This window comes from Apteryx rowi, unplaced genomic scaffold, assembly GCF_003343035.1.
Source record: "Apteryx rowi isolate R43461 unplaced genomic scaffold, aptRow1 scaffold_65, whole genome shotgun sequence".
In the NCBI taxonomy this organism is placed as follows: Eukaryota; Metazoa; Chordata; class Aves; order Apterygiformes; family Apterygidae; genus Apteryx; species Apteryx rowi.
The window spans coordinates 1733122-1757590 of record NW_020450927.1 but is presented as its reverse complement, the minus strand read 5'-3'; the positions used below and the strand labels follow the sequence as shown (position 1 = coordinate 1757590).

General features: G+C 37.8%; 1 protein-coding gene across 7 annotated transcripts in view; it reads right to left on the bottom strand.

Annotated features, from left to right (window-relative positions):
- The window catches only part of CEP350 (centrosomal protein 350), an 80603-nt gene that overhangs the window by 18427 nt on the left and 37707 nt on the right, over positions 1 to 24469 (bottom strand). For 5 of the 7 annotated variants that reach the window (XM_026084753.1, XM_026084751.1, XM_026084754.1 and 2 more), the window contains 16 exons: positions 24207 to 24396; positions 22365 to 22585; positions 22087 to 22250; positions 21270 to 21428; positions 20928 to 21068; positions 18529 to 18665; positions 18035 to 18154; positions 17185 to 17351; positions 16462 to 16658; positions 15717 to 15901; positions 14631 to 14718; positions 14106 to 14252; positions 12658 to 12815; positions 5493 to 5692; positions 3588 to 3799; positions 2176 to 2320 (listed from right to left, as the gene is read on the bottom strand). In XM_026084753.1, coding sequence (XP_025940538.1) covers positions 2176 to 2320; positions 3588 to 3799; positions 5493 to 5692; positions 12658 to 12815; positions 14106 to 14252; positions 14631 to 14718; positions 15717 to 15901; positions 16462 to 16658; positions 17185 to 17351; positions 18035 to 18154; positions 18529 to 18665; positions 20928 to 21068; positions 21270 to 21428; positions 22087 to 22250; positions 22365 to 22585; positions 24207 to 24396 — 2631 coding nt within the window. The remainder of the gene's footprint in view (positions 1 to 2175; positions 2321 to 3587; positions 3800 to 5492; positions 5693 to 12657; positions 12816 to 14105; positions 14253 to 14630; positions 14719 to 15716; positions 15902 to 16461; positions 16659 to 17184; positions 17352 to 18034; positions 18155 to 18528; positions 18666 to 20927; positions 21069 to 21269; positions 21429 to 22086; positions 22251 to 22364; positions 22586 to 24206; positions 24397 to 24469) is intronic. The other 2 variants (XM_026084757.1, XM_026084756.1) reach the window with 1 other exon arrangement.

The window sequence follows — 24469 nt, the reverse complement described above, 5'->3', positions numbered from 1 at the left end:
TTTTCTGGACCAAAAAGCTTAGACACTCATAAACCCCACCTACTTCCCTGAAACGTCTAAGAAAGTAAGTCACCGTTACTATCTGGTAAGCTAGCAGGAACAGCAGGACATTTTGCTAATCAATCTCACTTCACAAAGCAACAAATAGCCATAATGAAGGATTTCATCAACTGCAGCCAGTAAATACAATCAAACTACTGTATTCTTTTTCCATTAACGTCTGTTGTTAACCATTTAGGGAATTAAAAAAAAAAAAAAACACGAAAAGAATGGAATCTCACTTGCTAATCGGGAGTACTTTATGATGCTACTGTGATTAACTCCTCCTCCTGCATGGTAAGTGACTGCCGTGTAATTATAGCTTTTATTGATCAAGTCATAAGGGAAAGATCTGCATATGCTTTCATCTTTGTTGATCTTGTCTACGCACGCATCAGGACTAACAAGGTAATGACTTCATTACCACTCAGCAGCTTGGAAGATTTGTCTCCTTAACAACAAAATGATTCATTGGGAAACCAGCACCATCCTGATCTACCTTTCCCTCCTTGATACATTTATCTGGTGTTTGAAATGATCAAAGATTGCAAATACTTTATTTTGAAAGTTTATTTTCATGACCACTGTTGCTTCCTATACTTTTCCTAATGGCTTCCTTGTGTGATTTCTCAGTCAGAACTTGAAGATAACTTGATCAAGTTGCTGAATGCTTACCTGTGTTGCAAAGTGCCCTACAGACAGAATGCCAATACAAGAATGCTAATACAATGCAAACCTAGCTGTTATGTATTCATTTCTATATCCAGCAGAAGAACAGCTGTCTCAATTACTGTTTTTATTGGACTTGCATACATATTACCCAAGAAAAGACATAAAAGATTATTAAGTTGGCTATACCAGGCACTAAAAAGACTGGAGATGCAAGTAAGCTAGCAAAGCCAGCCAGCAATTATGGACATCAGTCAGTACATGCAGTCAAACCACCAATTTTTTTTCCACTGAAGACTTACTAATTATTTAAGGAATCAAAAAGATCAAGCAGGAAGAGAACGCAAACTCATTTGCTAATGAAAAGTATTTTATGATGCTATCAAAACTGTATTGTGGAGTACAAGACGTTTTTAGAAGCTAAAAGTACAGAAGGGTTCAAAAAAGACTACACAGTTTAACAGAACGGATGGCAGCGACCCCTCGAGTGTTTGTTTGAGGAAGTTCTGGAAGCCACATGACTAACAGACTGGAAGAGCACATCAGGAAAAGGATCACTCTGTACCAGTCCACTTTTAATATTCTTTTCCTCAGCATTTATTGTTAGCCAATTTGGATACTGGGTTAAAAGACTTGGGATATGAGACCATACAGTAGTTCTTGTATTTTATTGCTCAAAATGCAATCTTAGGCCCTATTTTATTGCACATAATTCTAACCCTCCTCCAAAAATAAAGTCAGATTCATTTCCTTAGGGGGTTTAGTATGACACAGATTAGCTACAGTTAGTGATGCACAGACATTACTGAATTTCTTTTCCCAGGTGCCTAAGAGAACACCTTTTGGCCACAGTACCAGTGGAGATTTAGGACACAAAGAAATAAGGAACGCTCAGTAGTTTTGCAAGACCCAGCCTGACACACCTAGAACATCATTTTTCTGATGATCCACTGTCTTGCAGGCAGATTGTCCTGTTTGTGGACACAAACCTTCTGCATATGTACTGAAGTGTCTGTTAGCTCTGCACATGCCAGCACAGGTCCAGCTGGCTCACTTGTACTGTCATGATAACAGAGCTATACTGCTTCTGGAGCCTGGCTGTGTTCAGGAGGAGGACAATCATGTTTGCATGCTGCTGAACCATCTTCTTTTTACTTAAAATAAGTGGGATGGAGCTAACCTGGTATATTTAAATTCTAAAAACATCTTGCCTATCAACTCTTATCTTCTTCATACCTGTTTGCAGGAACCTGAATTGTTTTCTAAAAAAGAGGTAATAAATAAACCTCCCTAAGCTTAAGAGATCAAATGACATCATGGGAAAACACCCCCCACAGAACCCCACAATCTGGCAATTGTCAGGAATTTGTTTCCCCCCGCCCCAACCTAGGTCTATGTGTTAAGTCTACTCATCAAAAAAAGAAGACTTGAAAATGCAATTTAAACCCAAGCAGATACTAAACTTACCTGACTGTGTCATAGATAAAGATTCATCAGACCAGCTGTTAGATATCTGATGAGACTTTACAAGTGACCGTAGCTGCCCTCCAATTCTATGGCTGCTTTTGCTGGAATCTTGCTTTGATACAGATATGCTGCTTTTAGGAGGAGTCTATTTGAGAAGAAAAGGACAAATAAGTAACTGCTTGTACAGCTCAGTGTGACAGTAGGGGATCATCGTCATCAGGAGCTAATTACAAGGAAAGGACATAGCCTGACTAGAGAACATCTCATAAGCAATGGTACCTAGCCAAGTATCTTAAGAAGAACTTACCTTAGTTTCTTAGACAACAGAACAAAAATACCCAAAAGAGCAATAGCTAATTGCTTGCTTTGAGCCTTGATTTCAGTAAACTTTAGACTAGTCTATTACCACTTAAGTGAACTGACATGCTTCTGACTCACAGGTGTTCGAAACAGTTGTTGTAATCATCTTTGGTAACAACTAAGGCAATAAAATCTCCTACTAAATATACCTGTGAAACCAAAAGGACTTCTCTATAAAAGAGGTGCACGGTGCCCTTCTAAATCACTAGAACAACACAGCCTTATCCTTCGTAGCCAGGCAAAAAATTCTTTTAAGAGCAAATTTTCTTCTAAATGCTGCTACTGCGTCAAGATTACAACACAAGCCTTTCACACACCTTGAACACAACTTCCAGCACGTATTACTCATTTTACCACACTATCTTCTTGGCCTCACATTCTAAGAAAACCTTCCAAGAAGAAAGTATTTGTAATAAAAGTCTAGATGAGCATGTTTTTTTCCTCCCCCAGACACTAGTTGACACTGTATCTTTAGTCTTTCAGATTCAGCACAGTGGGTCAAAATTACCAGGATAAAGCTTATCAAAATTATCAAGAAAGCAGAGTAGAACAATAAGGCAAAATTAGCAAGCAAGTAGGAATAATCTGAAACCCAAAGGATTGTGCATGAGGTATAGCTATGCGTCTTCATCCTACAGCTATACTTTGGGATACATTACCTATATATAAAGCAAGGTGGAAAAAGACAGCCTAATTTCCATGGCCAAAAGAATTTACATAATGGTGACAAACCAGCCTACAGCTAATGCACATTGGTACGCTGGCTCAGTGCTCCACCGCTTAATACCACATACCTACATGACACACGTGAAATATTTTGCAAGACTGCCCACAAGTTTAAAAATACCTAAACCCTATGCTGAAGTAATTTTTCATCAAGACTTAAAGAACATGTCTGACCACAACGTTTATACATACTAATGTAAAATGGCATTGCAAACACAGGGAATAGTTTAATCTCTGCTTAGACAATTGGAACAGCTATATTTCTTATGTTTTATGATAGCCATTTACAAGTGTACAAATATATACAGCATAAAAAGCTCACTCACAAGTTTGCTAGGTGAGGTAGAGGACTTGAGCTCTTCAGAATAAGCCATTTCTTCTGTAATTGTATGCTGATTTGGGCTCTCTGACTGCCCATGGCCCACAGTCTCTGATGGGACAGACTCAGCAGCCGGACTGCCAAGATCTTCTGGGACAGAGCTTTCACTGTTTAGGTGAGAGCAAGAAGGCACTGGAGACTCTTCTTCACTGGCTGTTTCTGAGATTGAATAATGAGAGGGAAAAAACAGAGCACATAAAAACTTGCAGTGACATACGTGCACCTAATATTACTGGGATTTCTGCCTTCAAGGAAATTGTTGTCTGCATATAAAGTAATAACTACTACCAGCACATGTCAAATTGATAAGCATTTTTTCACTCGCCCGGACACCTAGAGTGGAATATTTAGAAAGAGCAGGCATGTTTACCAGAGAACTATGATTTAAGACTGTCAAATATTCTTAGTGATTGCTGGATGTCTAAAATAAAGAGCTTTTCAGGATATTCTAACATTTTGCAGACAATAGGTTCCAAAAAAGACCATTAGGGAAACCTGTTCTTCCAGCTGACCATACAACAGAAAGAGTCACTATTATTATGAAGAAGTCATGGTGGAGCATATAATCTGCAAACAAGATCTTGAATTTAGAAGTGATTGCTTCCTTTACGGTAGTTGCAGAAAACATTTTAATGTTATGATTTCATCATGAGTCTCTCAACTGGCAACAAGTAAAATAACAACCTGGGTTTTCAATACTCCTGTTTACTAAATTCCGCAGGACATACAGCATTGTTGAAGCAGCCATGGAGAACAATTCAATATTCGAGCAAAGATGCGGCAAGGAGTTCTCCCTCCCCAACTAGGGCTGTGCTCCAGTGCTTACTGGTAGATACAATTAATAGAGGCACAGATGAGAAAATACATTTCCTTTCTGTCATCAGCATGATGAATTTTTATTCACTGGAACTTAATAAATCACAGAACATCTTTAAAATGTCTTACAGATTCCTAAAATCCACAGGGCAGTTTTCAGTAACAAGTATAATGGGACATAACTCTGAATTCCCTTTGCACATTCAAAAGATACACTGCCTGCTTTCAACAAAGTGGGGGAAAAAATGATAATTTCTGGGACAACCCCTCAAGTTTTTCAGCACTTTCTCCCACTACAATCCTGTTCTCTGCAGCTGATCCTGAAAGTGCAATCCACTTAGAACAGTAAAGCTGCAGCTCCCAAAATCTGGGAACTTACTTTTCTCAGAAAAGCATCCTTTATACTAACTACATACTAGCACGCTTTCGTACACCTGAAGATTTCAGTTACTGCATTAACAACAGAGGTAGAGAGAAGTCAGGAGCAAAGCCAAGGAAGAAAAAACAACTTTTAACTTTTTGAAATGCAAACAACAAGGGGAAAGCAGCCTCTGATGGTAAGAGCTATCCCCACCAACAGCAATAAGGCTAGCAGGAGAGAGAGACAAACAGTGCTGCAGTGGAAAAGGGTTTTAATGGGTAAGTTGGGAAGAAGATTGGCAAATGATCACGGAGTATTTTTTTGTTTTGAAAAGACAGAAATATACTTAAAATTGTATGTAGAAACACCTATGCTGCACTACACACCTGAGAGGATAGACAGTAAAGGAGGAATACACGTATAACTAAGTTTTAAAATAGAGTTAAAAGAACTAGGCAGAATACAGCAAATAGCAGAGTGCAAAAATCAAGATTCTGAGAGTGTCTAGAAAGAACAACCACTACGAAAACACCAAAAAAAGGAAAGAAGTGAGAAACGAGGCAACAGTTGATGCCAGAATATGTTTTACTCCTTTCATTTACATCAGTTCCCCCCACTTGCTCTTTTTAGTATTTATTAGCATGCATCCTATTTAGTATATATCCTTGCTATTACCTTTGGGCTCAGTTCTCTGATCCCCCAGTTCTTTCTTGGCTATTTTGGTTTTGAGCAGTTCTTTGTCCCAGGCAGCTAGGGCCTGCTTTTCTATCCGCCGTATTTCTGCTTCCTCTGCATCTAGGCGGCGTTTCCACTCCAACAACTCTTCAGCATGTTGTCGACGCTGCATCAGCTTCTGTTCTCGCTTAGTTAGGAACCTGATAGATAGAGCAGAAAGTAATGGAAAAGTAGTCAACCACAGTCAAAGGTCCCAATAGCCAGATACTCTCTTGCCACAATTCCTAGAATTTTAGCTATTCAAATTGTTTTCCAGGATAATATCCATACTAACTAGCATCTCCTAGAATTCTGATAGGCTGCTAAAAAAGTCTACATACAAAAACCTACATATAAAGGAGACGAGATTTTTCTTTGCAATGAGTAAAATCTACAGAATGTTACAACAGCAGGTAAAACAGATACTATTGTCTCCTAAAATTTCTCTATGCATTTTCCTTCTACAAAAGTGATCAAGTAAAATGCTAGAATGCCATGAAGCCAGTCATTTTGTATTTTTAATTCCCTTGCCCTTTTCAGAGATTTTTTTTTGCACCAGGTCTCTGAACTGAAGATAAACTTAAGTTCTCTCATTAGAGAAAACTGAGTTTTACAATCTGTTTTTCACTCTGTATTTTAAACAAGGTAAGCACACTGTTTACATGTTAAGGATCTAAAACTTAACATCATTAAAAGTGCTACGCTCTATTAACTAAAACAAACAGTGTTAAGTTCCCAATTTCAGGACATGAAAAAGTACCTGTGGCATTAAACTGGAACCCTCAAGAAAGCAGTGACTATTTGAAAAATGAAGCTTTCTTGTAGTTTATCCCAAAGACAGAGAAAAGGTTGTAGCCCTAACTACCCCACAGTTCTTTCCAAATACGTAAGAAAAGGTGATTCTGTACTGATAGTCCTCCTGAATTACCGGAGTTTTTATCCTTCTTCCTCTGAAGGCCATCTAGATGGATCGCCACTCTTGGCATGTTAATTGTCAGCTGACAGCATCAAGAGAATAAAGATGTCGGACTGTTCTTCCCAGCTACTAGCAGATCTGGCTGCTAGTTTAAGACTAGCAGTAGATGAAAAGTAAAGATCATGCTGAAAGTTAGCAGGTTTTTTTTTTCCTTTGTGACAAATATTTCTCAAGTGATCCATGAAACCTCAGAAAGGACAAAACTCTTGCAGAACTTCACAAGTACGAATAGTTTGTGTGCAGATACTAATTCTCTTTGCCAGTTTTTGAATAACAGCATGTCTGGTGCTATTTCTAAATATTAAAATTACCTAAAAGATGTCATTTAAGATAATAACCGGAAGCAAGTTCAACATCAATTACACAATCTTCCTTTAACATACCAGACCTACAAAATAGGGTAAATCAATACATTAAATTTCCTTAAATGAAATTCTGAACATATCAGAGAATCACTCTGTGGAAAATATATGGTTTGCCAGCTGGAGAGAGAGCTCATCATTAGTACAGAAGCTGTGGTGCCTAATAGTACAATCTTCAAAGATTTGCAGTATTTTGCTTTGCAAATGCCTTTGTAATTTGAAATTTTCAAGCCAACCCAAACACTTAGCATCTAAGTTTTTAGTCTCAAAGCAGTTATTAATTTCATATGTGCTTTTTAATCTCCCGTGTTTCAGATGATCCCTTTATGCGCGGAGACTGGAACGATCAACTGGCTAATCCGCAGGTCTCACCTGCTGAGGGATATTTCTTGTTTGCTCACTTGGTGCTTTCTATTCCCTGGAAAAGTGAGCCGGCAATTTAACAGAAAGGTAAAGATTCAGATGCCTGCTTCTCTAAGACAGGTACAAATAAGGTGAAGAATAGTTACGATACAAAGATAAAAGTTTCAGAAGCCAGCAAGACATCTGGAACATGGCAACCATTCTCTTTCTTATGGTCAAAACAAGGGTGGATGAAAGGCAGAAATACCTTGCAGACTTTCTGGAATACCTGCCGCCTTTCAGATGGCAACGAGTTCCATGATTTTGTACATGATGTTATCACTTTCTATAGACAAACACTAAACATTGTCTACCCTTAGGCAAAATCGACAGATTAAATATCATTAAGAAACTAGATTACCAACAATACACGGTCAGGCTTGTCTGTGTTTTGCCCTTCCCCAGTACTAACAGATTCTTCAATTCTTGTGTTCAGTTACACATCAGTTCCAATGAGTCGAGCAGGTCATATATTTGGAACTCATTATGGATGCCAATACTACCATAATGACCTCAATGCAAAAGGCAACTTTTTCTTCTTCCTTCGCCAGCTATTTGATTTCACCAGAACATCTGGATCTTCATGGTTGACTGGATCTTGGGGAAGAGAGTCCAGTTGTAATAAAATTCGAGASAAAGGCTAAAATAAATGGATTCAAAGGAGTACAACTCCTCAAAAGCAATGTCAAATGAATTAGCCCAGAAGACCACAGCAGAAGAATTAACTAAATGACCATAAAACTAATCACTACACAAAGACTAACTAACAAGGAAATCAGCAGTCAGTTAAAAGAAGCGTTAAGAGAAAAGAAGAAGGTTCCAAAGCTCAAACTATAAAAAGAGAAGGATTAAAGCAACACGACTAAAGATGCAGATCCTTTTATAACCTTGGGGTTTAAAAGGTCAGAACCACAAGGTAGCACGCATACTGCCTTAATATTTACTACACTCTAGAGGGTTCCAGTTGAACACCAAGGGTACACATTCATCCTCAACAGCAGGGGCATTTCCACAGAAAACATCCAAAACCACACCTAGCCTCTATAAGGCAGGAAAGTCGGGGGAGTGAGGAGGAAGCAGCAGCACTCAGATTACACCGCCATCATTTTCAAAGTTCAGCTACTTCTCTGGTGCTAATGCCACGTTTTATCCACCCATTCCAAAAGGTTAGGAAAAGAGACCACAGAACAAGGATGGCCAAATTGCGGAGCTAAACGTATTAACCTGGTGCTCTAGCCTTTATTTATACTGCATATATACCCAAGGTATACTGACTTTAAGCCCAAACTAGACAGTTTCAGCAGCTACTCCGAGGTAGCAACGAGACAGCGGGAACAAAGTGAACTGTCTGTCTGTTACTCAAAGCGCAGTAGCAATAATAAGAGATCAATCCGGAAACAGTGAGGAAAGTCGGTCAAAAATGTTTGCTGTTTGCTGTTTGTTTTGACTTTTTAGGACTGAACGGAGCATGCTCTATCAAAGAGTCTATCACTTGAGAAAGGTACAGTTACCTGACCAATTGGTTGTAGATATACAGCTGGAATTTGGGGTGGAGGTTGGGAAAACAGACACTGAGAGAGGCCCAGTGGTGAGACGTAAAGACAGAGAAGAAGTAGTGAACAGGAGAGCAGTGTCTACAAAATAAGGAGGAAGAGTTTAAAACCAAGATAGCAAAAAAGACAGAAAGAACGAGAAAAGGATAGCATCTAGCAAAGAACTTTAAAATTAATTGCGTTTAACATTGTATAGTTATTACCTAACATCTGAAGCAGAGAAACTATATATTGTTATGCAGAAGGCAACAGAACATATACATTTATGCATAAGCTACTAAACTTTATTTTCCTGTTAATTAAAGGCATGCCACTTTCAAACTGTTATAATTTTTCCTTAAATCTTGGAAGGAGTTTTACTACTTTGATGCAAACTTCCACATGCACTTGTTAGCAGATCTCAACCTGATCTTTTTGCAGCTCCTGCTATTCCAGCCCTCAGTAGAGAATATTAGCAGCATTAAATAGCATGCTGATTTTGTGTTATGAACGACTGTTAGTCTGGAACCCTAAACACATTTTCATTCACCAGGCCACACCTGAATCAAATTATTTCCCCAAAGGTAAGCTCCACCGAAAGGGCAAAAAAAAAAGATTAAATAATTTGCTTGTAAAAAAGTGAGCAATTCCAGGGAAAGTCCAAGATACAGCGGACTTCTGGCCACTATTTGCTTTTGCGCCTACATGCGGACTCGGTCTTGGAATTGTCACACATTGTCTCTTTCATTTGAAGTATGAACTGCAGAAAGGTAACATTAAAAAAAAAAATCTACATAAACTTACAGTTGTGCTTAAAGCGGTAATTCCTAATGAATGACTGTTTTAAGCTAATTCTTACTGAATGGCCGTATTTAAAGAAAAATACCATGCTCCATAAAGCTCTATATCATGAAGCATAAAGAAAAGCGAAAGAAAATGAGCATTTAATCAGTTCCCCTATTGCAAAGATTATCATTAAAGCTGCATATGCACAAGAAACAAGGGGAAAGGGATTAATTCTCTTTGACAGAGCATGCTACTGTTCACATGCAGGCTATGAAGATTCACAGATTAAAACTCTTTCATTCCCCTTTTAGCAGAAGAGAAATATTAAAGCTGTCTCATAGGTAAGGATGCCCAAGGATTTTCCCTTTGCTATGGAGTACAGCAAATCCAGCATAGCAGGGTTTCTCAGTACCTTTCTCCTAGCTTACTTGTACTTCTCTTGTCATTCAGCTTCTGTCCTTTTGCAGTATAGCGCAATCTGATCTTGTTTTACCTTCAAATAGATAGCTTTCTATTCTTACATCTCAAATCAACGTCTTACTCTATTTCATTATTCTTGTGTCTTACAAATAAGGACATAAAAAGATACCAAGTCGGCACTGTTTTAAAATCAATAATCACTCCTACTATTACCAAAAAAATCTGCAAAAATGTGTGCAAAAGCAATGCAACCAGAAAGATCAAGTTCCAGAGAATCATTTATGTTTAAACGAAGCACTGTTTCCTTCGAACATAAACATCAACACAAGGCAAAGCCATAAAAACAAAATGAAAATATTTGCGCACATACATTAAATGACACACAAGTATAATTTCTATTTGTTACTGCTCAAAGCAGCTGTTTTTGAGAATCCTTTTCAAAAGGTGGATAGCAGGATTGTAGGAAGATGAGCAATTATTTCGGATAAGTGATTAAAATAACTTTAAGGACAGAGCATACTTTCTATCTGCTACTATCCCTTGCAATAGTAAGAACAATTATTTACTAATATGGAAGTCTTTCTGGAAACACAGTTATTGCTTAGGAATGAAGGAATACTGAAAAAATAAGATTTCAAAAACAATGTTGACAAAAACACTACTTGATAAAAAGTGGCAAAGAGAGTCTTGAATATAAAAGTATATTGGTTATCTCTTCCAATTCCTATAAAGCTACTGCTTAAATTAATATACTTATCTCAAAATTCATAAGCTTCAACTTGGTTTGGTATCACTATCTATCATTGTTTGTTACTTTGTACGTTGACTCTCCAATTGTAAAAATAAGATAGAGACCCTTTTTTTAACAAATAAACAGAATCAGAAGAAAAACATTTTCTTGACACTCTGGAAGCCAACACAGGCTACAGACAGAGCAGATTCTTTCTAAGTCCCCATTTTAAGCCATTGACTAGCATCAGAACATACTTAGAGAAAGAGTTTGCTGCTATAAAGATGAGCTGGTTTCCACATGCCTAACCTGAAATGCCCAGGGTTTACTTTTGGAGACAYGATGCTTCAGAAACTTTAAATGCCATTGGTCATTTTGGCTATTCAGTCCCCTGAACCCTACCAGAAGAGTCAGAATAAAAAAGCATCCCATGTTCAACACAGGCTTGAAAAGGCAAAGACCATGTAACTAGGAACAGGTTTTTACCTCCCTCACCACCACTATTTACATCAGGCCTCACTTGTTATTTACTGTTTTTTAATCTTTATCAAATCTGGGTATATGCAGTTACGGGAAAGGTGCTTCCCAATAGACTACAAGGAACTAGGATGTTAAGGAGTCACCGATAGCTTGCCTTTGCAAACTGTAATGCTTGTTTTTTGATGTTATCTCCAACTTTAAGAGTCAAGAAAAAAAACATTACAAAGATCATCTACATGGACAAATATGTAGTGACCTAACTTAGTAACAAGTTAAAAAAAATTTTTAAGCTAAAACTATTTCTTGAGGTAACTGGTGTAGGTCAGACTTCTACTGAGCTAGTCTCAAATAAAAACTTCAAGTTTCCAAACTATTGAGCACATGCTGGTGAAGCACTTGCAATGTTCAAAGTGGACAACGCAACTTCTACACAGAAAAGATGCAGAAACAATTTCTTCAGTTCAAAACAATTTAACAGGTGAAATCAACAGATTCAATCTTAGTTTTCAGACCCAGGAGCTGGATGTATACTTGATTATTTCCTTTGAAGAGAAAGAGCTGTTCTCAATTTTTTCCAATCTGTGGACCACGCAGGAGGAAAGGAAAGGAAAGGTCTTATTAACTGTCTGTCCTCAGTCACCCACATACCACCTCTGTTCATTACCAAAATACTTACAGAACTCATCTCTAGCTGATTTTAAGGCAATTAGAATTGAAATTCAGCAGCTGGACACAAGGCAGAGCTCATGTGCCCAACAAGCTCTCTGACTTTCTGTGAATCAGATCTCAAAATCAGTTACTAGTTTTCCCACATGACTATAGCTATTAATAACTTATGCTTCAATCCAAGATAGAAATAGGCACTGTAATTCCAGAGTTTCACTCTATTTTTCTCCTTTAAAATAAAAGGGAAAAGAGTAGATACAAAGTACAGACACCACTTTGACTGTCTGACTTCAGGTCTCTGATTGTAAGAGGCTCTCTGACAAGATGTACCATCAAGCTGAACTCCACTCAAGTCCTTGTATGCACAAATGTCAATCTTTTAAATTGAAGTGCTTTTATGGAATCTATGAAGTCCAGAGAACATTAAAATCAGTCTTCCAGAATAAAGTCTTGAGCATGTATCACTTCAAAGAATGGACCACACAGCGTGCCAGCTAACAAGGTTTGAATCTCAGTATTCATGCAAAAATGGTAGCCATTAAAATATTATCTTCAAAAAATGAATATAGTTCTTTTAATGCTGCTAACCAGCTCTTTTTCAGGCAAGTCAGATTTGAGAGTTACTTACATGCCCAGTGTAGATCAAAGTATATATATGCGATACAAATAACACTAATCTTTCTGATGGCCATTTCAGCATAGATGCTGGCAAAACTAACTTGTTCTATTAAAATAGTAAATAATTTTTGTAAAAGAAAAAAGAATTAGTTACTTTTCATCCATTCTGCTGCGCATTTTTTTAAGCTTCTGCATGATGCTACTAGTCTCACTGCTGGAGACTGAGACTGGGGAAGGACTGCGTGTTTCTGCATCTGTTGGAAGCGGGCTAGAAGCATTGCTCTGTTTGATGTCGTCTTCACTGTGAAGTTCCTGCAATAAATGTTAAAAAACAAGTAAATCCAACATTATGAGTAAAAACAGTTATTATTCTACCATCTTTTTTAAAAATTGTGTTAATTTATCCCACTTTTCCACAGATTATATCAAATAATACTTCAGATAAGTCTGTCCACCTGCAGATCTCTGATGAACTAACTTCATACTCCAACTCCTTTTTTATTTTTAGTTCACCCTTTCTTTCCTCCCTAATTTAAGTTCTCCACACATTGTATCCAGAAAAAAAAAGAAAAAAAGAAAAAAAAAAGCAGTTTACCTGAGTAGGAAACCAATCCTTTATATATTTCTATTATTAAACTTTTGTATCCTCAACATTTTGTAAGGAGACAGCCAGTTCCCAAAATCCTATCTTGTAAAGCAGATGTGAGAAACTTAGTGTAATGACACTAAATCACACACATCAAAGCAGCAAGCTTTGKTTTTTTTTAGAACTTATGTTTTAGTTCTCTAGGGTCTAACAGGGCCATACTTAAAATGAGTTAAAGCATTCTTTCCTGAACGACCCTCTTCCACCCACTTAGGTAGCAAGTATGTTCCAACTTTTCATGACAAAGCAAATCAAATGGTCCTGCCTTTGGAATGGAAAACAATTCATTACTGTAAGTATGTAGACTTTTCAACGATATCTTTATTCAGGAAGCATAACATCTGTTAGTTGTCCATGATGTAGTAACTCCCTATTAATAAATACCCCAGTCCTATATATTCTTTCAGTTGAGTGTTATTATATCAAGTATTCTGAAGATCACCTGAAAGGTTTAGTCTACCAATATTAAACCAGAGAAACAAGGAGAGAAAAAACCCACACAGGCAACATGTTTTGGATTGTTAGTCACATTTAACAAATAAATTCCATAACAAACTTGGAGAATCTCCTTTTGTGATTCTTTAATAGTCTTCATTCTCAAGGGAGAACGAATCAAACTTTACGAAAATCAGAGCCTGAAAGAGCTGATCGTCCAGAAAACCGATACACCCAAAGTCACTAGTTAAGTTCTACAATTAACAAACACTATCTACTGCCTGGTTAAAATAAAACATCCATTCTAAGTCTTTTCCAAGCATACTTCCTTGAACAATGCTCTAAAGAGATTAAACAGATAAAATTGCTGAAATGCAGAGGATCAGAGAGTTTGAGGAAAACCAAATTGATAGTTCAGTGATAGGTTCAGTCTAGTAGCTTTACGTTCCTATAAACACTGAAGTCAAATACTAGCTGCACAGCCAAAGAGGGAAGATTCCCACTTTTATACTGACACTTACCAGCTTGTTTTCTCCTGCAGACTTTAATTTTTCCTGCAGTTTCATTGTAGTCTGACGAATTCTTTCTATTTCTGCCTGCTGTTTAAGAATCAGCTGTCTCTCCTTCCGAGCAGCCTTGTTGGCCTCCTGAAGACGCTTAATTTCTGCCTTTTATGTAGAGATTAAGCAAAATAACTGTAGTGACAAACAGCTCAAGGACACATTTTAAGCCTGCCACTGTCTGTGCTGCAGGATTTGTTACTTCATCACATAATTTCAGTAATTTTAGTCTGCAACTTCAGCAGCAGAGACAGAAGATCAGTTAATACATCTGAGCTTCACCAGTGACACTACTGATATAAAAGGCTCCATTAAAACAATGTGTTAATACTGCTGAAATATAAATAAAACATATTAGAAAGAAATACTGCTAGCTTCCTATCCAAAAAGCCCAGCACAGACTTTTCTCAATACTTTTACAACCTCTGACATATTTAATCACTACACAGTGTTTTCAACAGGATTCTCCTAGAGGGCATTGGTTACCTTTTCCTGCTGTAATCTCAGCAGCAGACCACGCTGTCTTTTTCTTATAGGAGGCATCTTATCATCCTCTCCCTTGTCTCGCAAATGCCTGCAAATAAAATGAGAGAAGGGACTAAATAAGAGGGGGAAAAATAAAAGCCACACCCAAACCATGTACAGCAAGCCTTTTGCTCTTCCAAGTAAAAAGTTTACTTTTCCTCACTTGCAGAAGAGTATATGCCCACACTTAATCACTGGCATCCTCTGTAGGGGAATATTTTGTATTGTCTATTTCATTTTGTTCAGTCAAAGACATACGGAGTTAAAAGGCCAATGCAGATAATATAAGATCTCACATGAATGGGCAGAAGTTCTGCAAAGGTAGCATGCTCATCATTTGAGAAAGACAAAAGAACGGACRCTTGGGTCACTGCCTCACTATCCTTTGCCAAGCCCACAATGATAAGCAGCTGGAAGAAAATGTCTGGTGGACAGAGGTTCTCTCCTGCACTAAGTGACCAATTTGGGAGAATGGGAAAGTACCATTGAATTAATCGGGCAACTACTATCTAGGAGTGTCACTAGGTACTTCAACTGGAATTTCATACCAAGCATATAGAAGGTTGGAAATAAATCATTAAGGACACCACGTATTCAGGTTCACAAAATTTGGCCTAAGTCAACTAAAATGACCTTGGATAGACACTAAGCAAATAAAGCTCTAATTGGTCAACACTTTTATATGTTCCAGAATTAAGACTTGTAGAATAAATTTAGGAACTACCCTCTCTTTGACTGAAAACGCAAACATCTCATGTTCTACTGTTTCAATGAAATTCAATGAAATTTTCAATGAAATTCTTTATCTAACCATATCTGATGTAAACATCCAAGCACACTTACAAACTAGGTTCTGTTCAAGTGACAATAGTTGTATAGATTATAGGTATCAGAAGACTAGTTCAACTACCGATGCTTAATGGAGGGGAGGGGAGGAAGCAAAATCCATAAAAATAAACAAACAAATGAATAAATAAATAAATAGAATCAAGTAGAGGCACAAGAAAGTGGCCAGTTAGCAACAGTGCATATTCAGAGCTCTCTTACTTCTTCTGGTGTTCCAACCATGCTAGTTCAGCCTTGGTCTTCTCCTTCAAAGCCTTTTCCCGGAGCCGAAGTAGTGAGGACTGATGAGCTGCTCGCATTTCTTCCTCTTTCATGTACTGTCTTACCATCTCCATGGTAAATTTAGAGAAACTATCTTGCTCCCCTGAGAATGGCATGCTTAGCTCCTGGAAGGCAAGACAAACTCGGCATGATTTGATAATATGGGAATTCCAAAGCTTTTTAAAATTATCTACATATATGTGTGTGTGTGTATATAAATATATCTATCTATATCTATCTATCTATATATATCTATATATATCTGTATTCGCACACACACTCTCTCTGCCCTGGGCTGCGTGACAGTTTCAGGATGTGCTCTCTGGGTCCGCAAAGAAGAGGCAACCTCTTGCACTTCCTAGCTGTGTGTAGGCATAGCAGGAAAACCTCATCCACCATGCTTTTATAACCTACCTCAAAAGCCATTCCTCTTCTCCAAGAGAAGCCACAAGAGAAGAGGCAGGGGCTTGGATATACTGTTCTATAAGCAGAGCTATCTCACTTGCACAACACTGACATGCAGCGTGATTCATACAACTCTACATTTTGAAATACCCAAAGAACCAAAGAGGAAAAAAGAATCCTAAGGCTTGCAAACACAACTAAAAGAATGGCTCACTTCAAGCTCACCAGCTTAAGCATCTCAGGTCAATTTATTTACCTTAACTACAGTCATTCACCCTACCTTGATAGATGACAGAGCTGTTTTTTCCGGGGAGACTTCCTCATCAGAATCATCACGATTACCCCGTTTCTTCTCCAGGTTAATTCTGCGATGACTCTCAGAGGGTAGCAAAGAGCGAAAAGACTTTTCCTCAATTTCATCCTCTGTCATAGACTCATCAAATTTCAGAGAATACTCTGTTGCAATTGAAGCGGAATCTGAGGGAGAAATCAGAGAAGTGGTTTTACTCTCAGGTATGTACCATGAAGGCTGTGTTACTCTGCTTCATCTCAGTAAAGATGCAAAGGGGGAGAGAACGACTAACCTAATGCAGAAAAATGGGAGTTTAGAAAAGAGTGATCTTGAGTTAGAGGACATAATGAAATACCCTTATCTAGCTAACAAAAACATAATGAAATTCTATATACAGGTATAAGCACATTTCCAGGACTGCCAAAACACTTGGCCTTCAGCCTGCATATTCAGTAAATGAACATCTGGCTACAGATACCACAGCAAAAAGAATAGCCCACAAACTCCATCCCTCTGCATTGCAGAATTTCAAAGGTTCCCATCCCACTGTGCCATTCTCTGCTGCCTCTTAAGAGGCTAGCAGTTCACCTGGGGCTCAGCTTTCTTCACACATATTGCCTCATTTATTTCAGAAACTAATTCTAAAACATGACCTCCTCCTGCCCCCTCTTATCACCTCCAGATTAATCACAGACAAACAATACAGCTAACCTTTTTCATCTGGCAGTGATAAAATACTATCACTCGGCAAGGAATCATCCACAGCAGGACAAGCCTGCTCTTCAATACAGCTACTTGTCTTCTCACGCCGGGAAAGCTTTTTCTCATTTTCCTTAGAAGATGGAACTGAAGGACTCTCTTGGCGGCTGCTGGTACTACTGTTTCACCAAGAAATAACATACATATATGTATATATATTTTTAATGAGGATAGTACTTTGGACATTTCAAAATATTTAGTTTACATTACTACTGTACATATTGGTGACTAACATCCCCGCAGTAATCAATATCTAAGTTTTGTTGGGGGTTTTGGGGTTCTTTTTTGTTGTTCTTTGCTTTTTTGTTTTTTAAACTGAGAAGCCCCAAACTAGACACTGTACTCCAGATACAGTCTCACGAGCGTTGAATAGAGGGGAATGAGCGCTTCCCTTGACCTGCTCACTACACTCTTGCTAATACAGCCTGGTGAGAAAGCAGGTGTGGAATTCTTAGATTCCTAAGTTATGAAACAGAAAACATCAAATTAAAACAAATACAGCAAATACAAACCTGAAGATATTAACACACAATATACAATTACACAGTGGAATGCAGTGTAGCAAGATTTTATAATTATAAACAAAGCAAATTCTAGTAGGAATATAAACCTTCAAGCTTTAGAACATAAGAACAGCTTCACCTGTAGAAGGTTTAATACCAACTTCGGTTTAATATAGACTTTCCCTCTTTTATTTTTTTAAAAACCTTAAGGAAATGTCTTGTTATTCCTTTGTAAGTATTTTTAAATTCTATTTCTTATTTATAGCAGAAACAAATTGTGCAATCTAATCTCTTCTTACCTCTGATCATGAATCTTTGATCTTGAGGATTCTGAGTAACTATCAAACACTGGTGAGTATGTTTGTTTTGAGTCACCTGTCTCCTCTTTACTCTGTGAAATGGCACCAGACTCAGACTTCCTGAAAAAGGAAAGTGTTTGGGCTGAATCTGCACAGTCTTAGAACGAAGAGTAATAATTACAGTTTTCTTAAGCTTGTATCAGTTTAGTAGAAGAAATAATAGCTAAGTTTCTGAAAAGACCACTTAAGGCCTAGACTAGTTAAATAATCCCACAAAATGTTTAGAGCATATTTTTCTACTCTTTCATATACAGTTTCACAAAACAAATATTTCATGTTTGGGATATACTATTAAGGGCAGGAAGATGCAATCTAAATTCTTCTTAAATGCTCACTTATTATAACACCTTACGATTGTCTTCAAGAAAAGGAGAGGCAAAAACTAACAGATCCTAATTCCCCCTTCCCAAGATGTGAAACACATTAGACAAAACCTGTTTGTATCAGTTCGGGTTCTCAGTTGTTTCATGAACTCTGTATGGTGCTGCCGCTGGTGGTCAAACAAGGTTGTCATCGGAGCAGCTGGAGCACTGGCAGTATCTGAGATGTGGGTCCGGGCTAACTCTGTCATCTGAGTACAATAAAAAAACATGAAAGAACACAACGAACTCAACATCATCTAAATATTTCTTGAAAGAGAAAACATAGTCATTCCTCTTGCAGGCAGCTTGCCGATTTATTGAACAGATGTGTAAGACACATGGTTTTTAGACGGTTTATAATTACATACGTGTCAATTTGGAGATAAGAGGTGCATATTGCACTGCATATACTTATTCTTTTATTTTTACAGAGTGGAGCTATCCATGTGAAACTACAGACATGCAATAGACACCACTTATCACACCATTCTGATCAACTTACCTGAATTCTGCTCTCTAGAATGATTTCCACATAGTAAAGCATTCCAGACCTACAAACAACTACAATTTATTTCTAAAAACCTGCCAGAAGCAATGTTTTATTTTTCATTACAATGTGCATCTTGCCCAAAGAGCAAGAAGAATTATTTCCAGGTTTAAAGAAGCAACAGATTGAAGTTCTAATATCATGCAAACTGACAGGACTGAAACTCACAGCATTAAATGAACAGAGAGTCATAAATTTTCCCTCTTTAATATATGGCACTCACTGTGTACCTGACTAGAAACAAGATACAGTACTTTAAAAATCACTGCATATGGTAACACTGTTTTTAGAAGCTTCAGAATTTACTAATTTTGTTCTTGTTCAAATGTCTTTACCTTCAGGAGCAGGGAACTAAGAGTGGTTTCAAAGGTGATGTGGTATAAAGTATTAGCAGCAACAATCTGTTTTCCAAGAACTTACAATATACATGCTGAGCCCTTTTTTTTTTTTTTTTTTTGGTAACACACAATTTTAGAACATATAAAGCAATCATTTTTAATTGGACTGTCTGTATATATCAGTCACTGCTTTTTCTTTCATTAGCGCAACAGCCAACCCTAAGCAAACAAACTTATGTAACAGCATGCTATATTATCCCTTTTGCATAAGATAAACATCTAATTGAAAGCAATGCATAAAATTAATTCCCTTCCTTTATACATAAGAAATTACAGTGTACATCCGAAAATATACCTTGCACACTGGTGACTAGCATTTCCATTGCTGTATTCCACTTAAATGGGTGCTTGTTCAAATGAATATTGTCCCAGCAATCACTTCTGAAAATGGACGTAAAAGCTACCCTGCTAGCCCATCATTACTGACCAGGTCATTCCAGTGACCTTTCCACAAGCTCCTCTTACTCTCTGACTTCAAACTTAAGTCAAGACAAGAAATTAAAACTCTGCACTGAATAAAAGCTATCTCTGTCTATTCTACCTTGTTTCTTAATTTATTTCTACTCATTTTGACTCCATCAATGACATTTCTTTGTCTTTCTCTATCCAAGTCATCACTATCTCCTATCGACAACCACTGCACATATCTCAAATGCCCGAGTTTCTCTGTTCCATCAACCTAATCCATTCTTGTCTATTCAGGAATGATTTAAACTTTACATATTTGGCAAAGCCCAGAAGTAGTAAATCAGTATTCTACAACCATCATCTATGATAAAAACAGCCTTGTTAACCATTAAAATGGGCCTGTGCATAAGCAGCAAAGAAACATCATTCTGTGTTCATATCCCTCACCCTTCTGCACACCATCTCACAACCTGAATCCATAGTCATTGAGACTGCAAAATGATGACAAAGCAAAAGCATTTTTGGTTATTGTGTTTCTTACCTATGTGTGAAGCCACTGCTATGTGTTGGGAACAGCAAGTATACTTAAAAACTGAAAAAAATTCTGTATACCACAATAAGAATGAAGAGAGACTCTGAAAGAGAATATTTCAAACGCCGGACCAAAGTAAGAGCTCTGCTGAAGAATTTTTCTTTTCTTTTCTTTTTAAAATTTGTTGGTTTTAGCTATTCCCTATCTCACTCCAAAGGAAGCAGATTTGCAGTTTTCCTTTTTTTCCTAGTTAAATTGCATATGAAACAGATGCACTCCATCAGGGATCGATCCTGTAACATTTACAAATTAAACATGCTATGTTTACTATCATCAATCTGTCCCTGAAGAACAAACTTCTGAATGGTTTATTAACTGGAAGAATGTAAGAATAATGAACAGGGATTTAAGCTGACAACTGATTTCTTTCTAAGCTGCGATGCCAGAAGAGCTCTTTTGACGTTGCATCATTTGTCACGTTGTGAAGGTGAAGAAGCTGCACTGAACAGAAAATAACTTAGAGGAAAAACAGTATTCCAAGTAATACTGAAATCAGAACAGTATCTCCTTTCATACAGGATCTCACCTCACGGATCTGGCGAGCTGCATCCGTAGTGAGAAGTGCAGCTTCCACCTGCTTGGCTGCAATCTTGCATGTGGTCTCTTGCAGTACTTCTACGGCCTCCTGCCGTGACTGAACCAGATGCTGTAGTGACTCTGCATGCACCTATGCAGAAGAAACAGCTAATCAAGCTCTTCAAAATTCTCTAGCGAGTAAGTACAGTTTTATTTCTCACAACCTAGGGAAAAAAAAAAAAGCTTGAAATTTGTTCCTTAAGAGCCTTTTTCAGCTATATGAAACACCTTCACCATTTCCATATGTTCACAGCTTCAGACTAAGAATATTCATAGGCCTATATTTACTTACAGCATTTTGCCTCTTATACACTCCACATTTTTTGAAGGGCAGCATTACCTGAGCTGCCTTCTGCCTTGCCTCTTCCAGCTGTCTCTGACTTTCTAAAGCTTCTTGTTCTGCCTTCATTTTCAAAAGAGCCAAGTCCCGTTCGTGGCGCTGCTGCTGTGCCTACAGATTAAGGAAACAAGYTTTAATGACAGAAGTTAAAGGCAAAAATCCTCTCATCTAATCCACTGCATGCAGCTACCTTTGAAAGAGAGAGATCTGCTCCATTGGTGCCTCTTCTGCTAAAGTCAAGTTTTCAACCTACCTCCCGATTCTCTCCCTTTTTAAGTAGAGTTAACTATGCACATTCCTCATCCTCTTCCACCTCAGTGTGGAAAGAAAGAAGATTTAGGAAATCAATTAATTCTACTTAAACTAGAACAAGCAATCTTGTCAACAGAAGGAAATTTCATCCCAAAATATCTTTTTCACGGAGTAAGACAAAAGATCATGCCTGAACAACTATGCTGCATTGCATCAGGACCCAATACTAGACTTACTAAGTAGTTATGCTTCAGTTTTATTGAGGTACCCAGTCAAACCTGTGATTTCAGCTAATGGTGACACACGTTCCTGACCCACTATTTCTTTAATATCAGTGCAAATAAGAAAGATAACATCGGACAGTAATCTTAAAAAATTGACATTATCAGCGATTCTCCAGCATGCTCATTAAGATTGCTTTACATCTCTAACAAAAGTATTAGTTACCCTAATTTGATTAACTTTCTTGCAAAATACAAAACAGGAAGGTTAAGACAAGGAAATATTTTTCCATTACCTTTAAAATCTGAGCCAAAGAAACACTCTCCTGCTGGGCAAGTGATATGCCTCGTACTCGTTCCACATCTGAAAGCTGCCGCACAGACTCCTCAATGGCACTAAGGTAGTTCAGTTCTGCTGATAAACGATGCTGAAGACCAGCAGGGGAGAAGCGCATACATCCTGCGGGGTAAGACTTACTAGTCAGCCTCCGTAGGCTTCAGTGTCCCACATCATGTAATAAAGAGCAAATATATAACTGCTCCAGGATAGTAGAGCTTTAACAAAACCACTCACCACTTGCTGAGGCTGCTCCTGCTCCAGGCCTGCTCATTCCCAGACTCATGTCGGAGAAGGCTAAGTTAGGTTTCAGCCCTGACGCTGTACTTGTGGAGAAGCCAGCAGGTGACTTGGCTCTTTCTGCTGTATTGCCTATAGAATCAAACTGCAACAATTTTTGGGAGCCTGGAGATGGGGAAGAGGTTGGTGTCTTTTGGGATCTTCCCTTGTCTGAGAAGCTGACAGTGAAACCAAAAAAGAAAGGCGTCAATATTCTCTTAAATCCAGGCATTTGATAAGACATTAAAGCAATAATCTAGTTCTGTATATAAACACTAGAACAGATCTATGCAAAAGGCCTGTTCTTTTATGGTTTGCACAGACCCAGTCTGCATTTAAGAAACGGCCTCATGAGATGGGTTTTGTACCTATATCCCAGCTTGGGACTAAGTTGCTAGAGCGTCCTATTTTTCTGCACAGTATTAAATGTAGTTAGCATACACAAAAAATAACAGATTATTTACATGTTCCAATTCAAGGAAAAATATTGTCGTACGTGGCAAAATCTGTGGCAGTAATTAAATAAGGGCAAGAAAGTACACCTTCCCTCATATAAATAACACTGTCTAAAGTGGGTAAGGTTCTTACAACACTGACACAGACCTCATGCAGTACCATAAAGTGAAAATCAAAAGAAAACAGGGATCTAAGGTGAGGAACTTGGTCCACAGTTTGGCATCTCGATGAGAAGACACTATTAAATGATCAAGCCAGCAGTTTCAACACCTCCTGTTAGGAACCTGGCACTTGAAAGTCAGATCACATTCACATGCATGTGCATTTATGCATCTGTTTTGAAAGTCTGAGTCAAGAACTTTATTTTACTCACAGGAAATTAGGACAGTATTTTGATAGAGAATATAACAAACTGCTTTTTCTTAAAAACAGCAAACAGGTTACTATCAAAACATTGATGCAACTGAATGTGGTAAGGCACTGCCTTGAGTTTTGATCCTCTCATCAAAATGCAATAAATGCTCCAATCACTTAGACATTTTGCTATACTTGGCACTTCTTAGCAGGTCAAAAGGAGCTTTTGAACTCAACACTGGACATCAGTACAGTTCACTAAGTCAATACCTCAGGATCATTCTATATTCACAAAGAACAAGGGAAAGACCATTTGTATTATTTGTTGTTTTTTAGGAAAAAAATAAAATGAAAATGCAGCTGAGCATATCTCACAACTGTCTTCATTGCACAATTAGCAGAAAATAACTGCATTAGTAACTAAGCACACAGAGAATGAGACAGGAAAATTAGTAATTTTTCCTCTTCCTCTACGCTCTTTTTAGAGACAAACTACACCTCAGAAAAGCATCGGCTCACACAGCTGGATAGGCTCATGACTATTAGCAAGCAAGTCTAGCCAAAAACATCTGTGGTTCCTACTGAAAAGAGCAAGACAAGACTGCACAGCTTGACTACCTATGCTTTTCACTTCTTACAGACCCTTTGTAGAAATGGAAACGAAAAGCGTACTTAAATGCTTAAGATACTGAAACTAACAGGATACCCACCCATACTGACCAGCTTTCCCTACAAATACCCTGGGTCAGTCATGGAAAAAATAAATAAAACACTGTTTTGTATTTTCTTTTACTAGGGCCAACACTTTGGGCTTCCATATTTACAGTACAAGGAAAAAAAAGTTTTTCTGCATGTTCATCTAATTAACACTTGATCATTTCTGTTATTTTCCTTTTGCATACACAAAGGCATAGTCATTTTTTGATAATGCAACATAACACTACGAAGATCCAGTTATATTTGCATACAGTCTTACATAGTTCACGTTACCTCATCAGGGAGTGTCCAGACAAATTTTCTAATGTGCTGTCAGTATCTGGGTTCTGCTCAAGATCTTTATTAGAAATTCTGTTACTAGATACGGACTTCTTTGCCTGTTGGGATCCCCACTCCAATTCAGACAGCATTTTCTCTTCTTCCACTGGAAAGCGGTGAGAACTTCCATTGCAAGATTTCAACCCTAAGAATCAACAACAAGGGCAAAGTTCATGTTTGGTATTCTAAGTATGAATATCTTTGCCATCAGGAGCCCC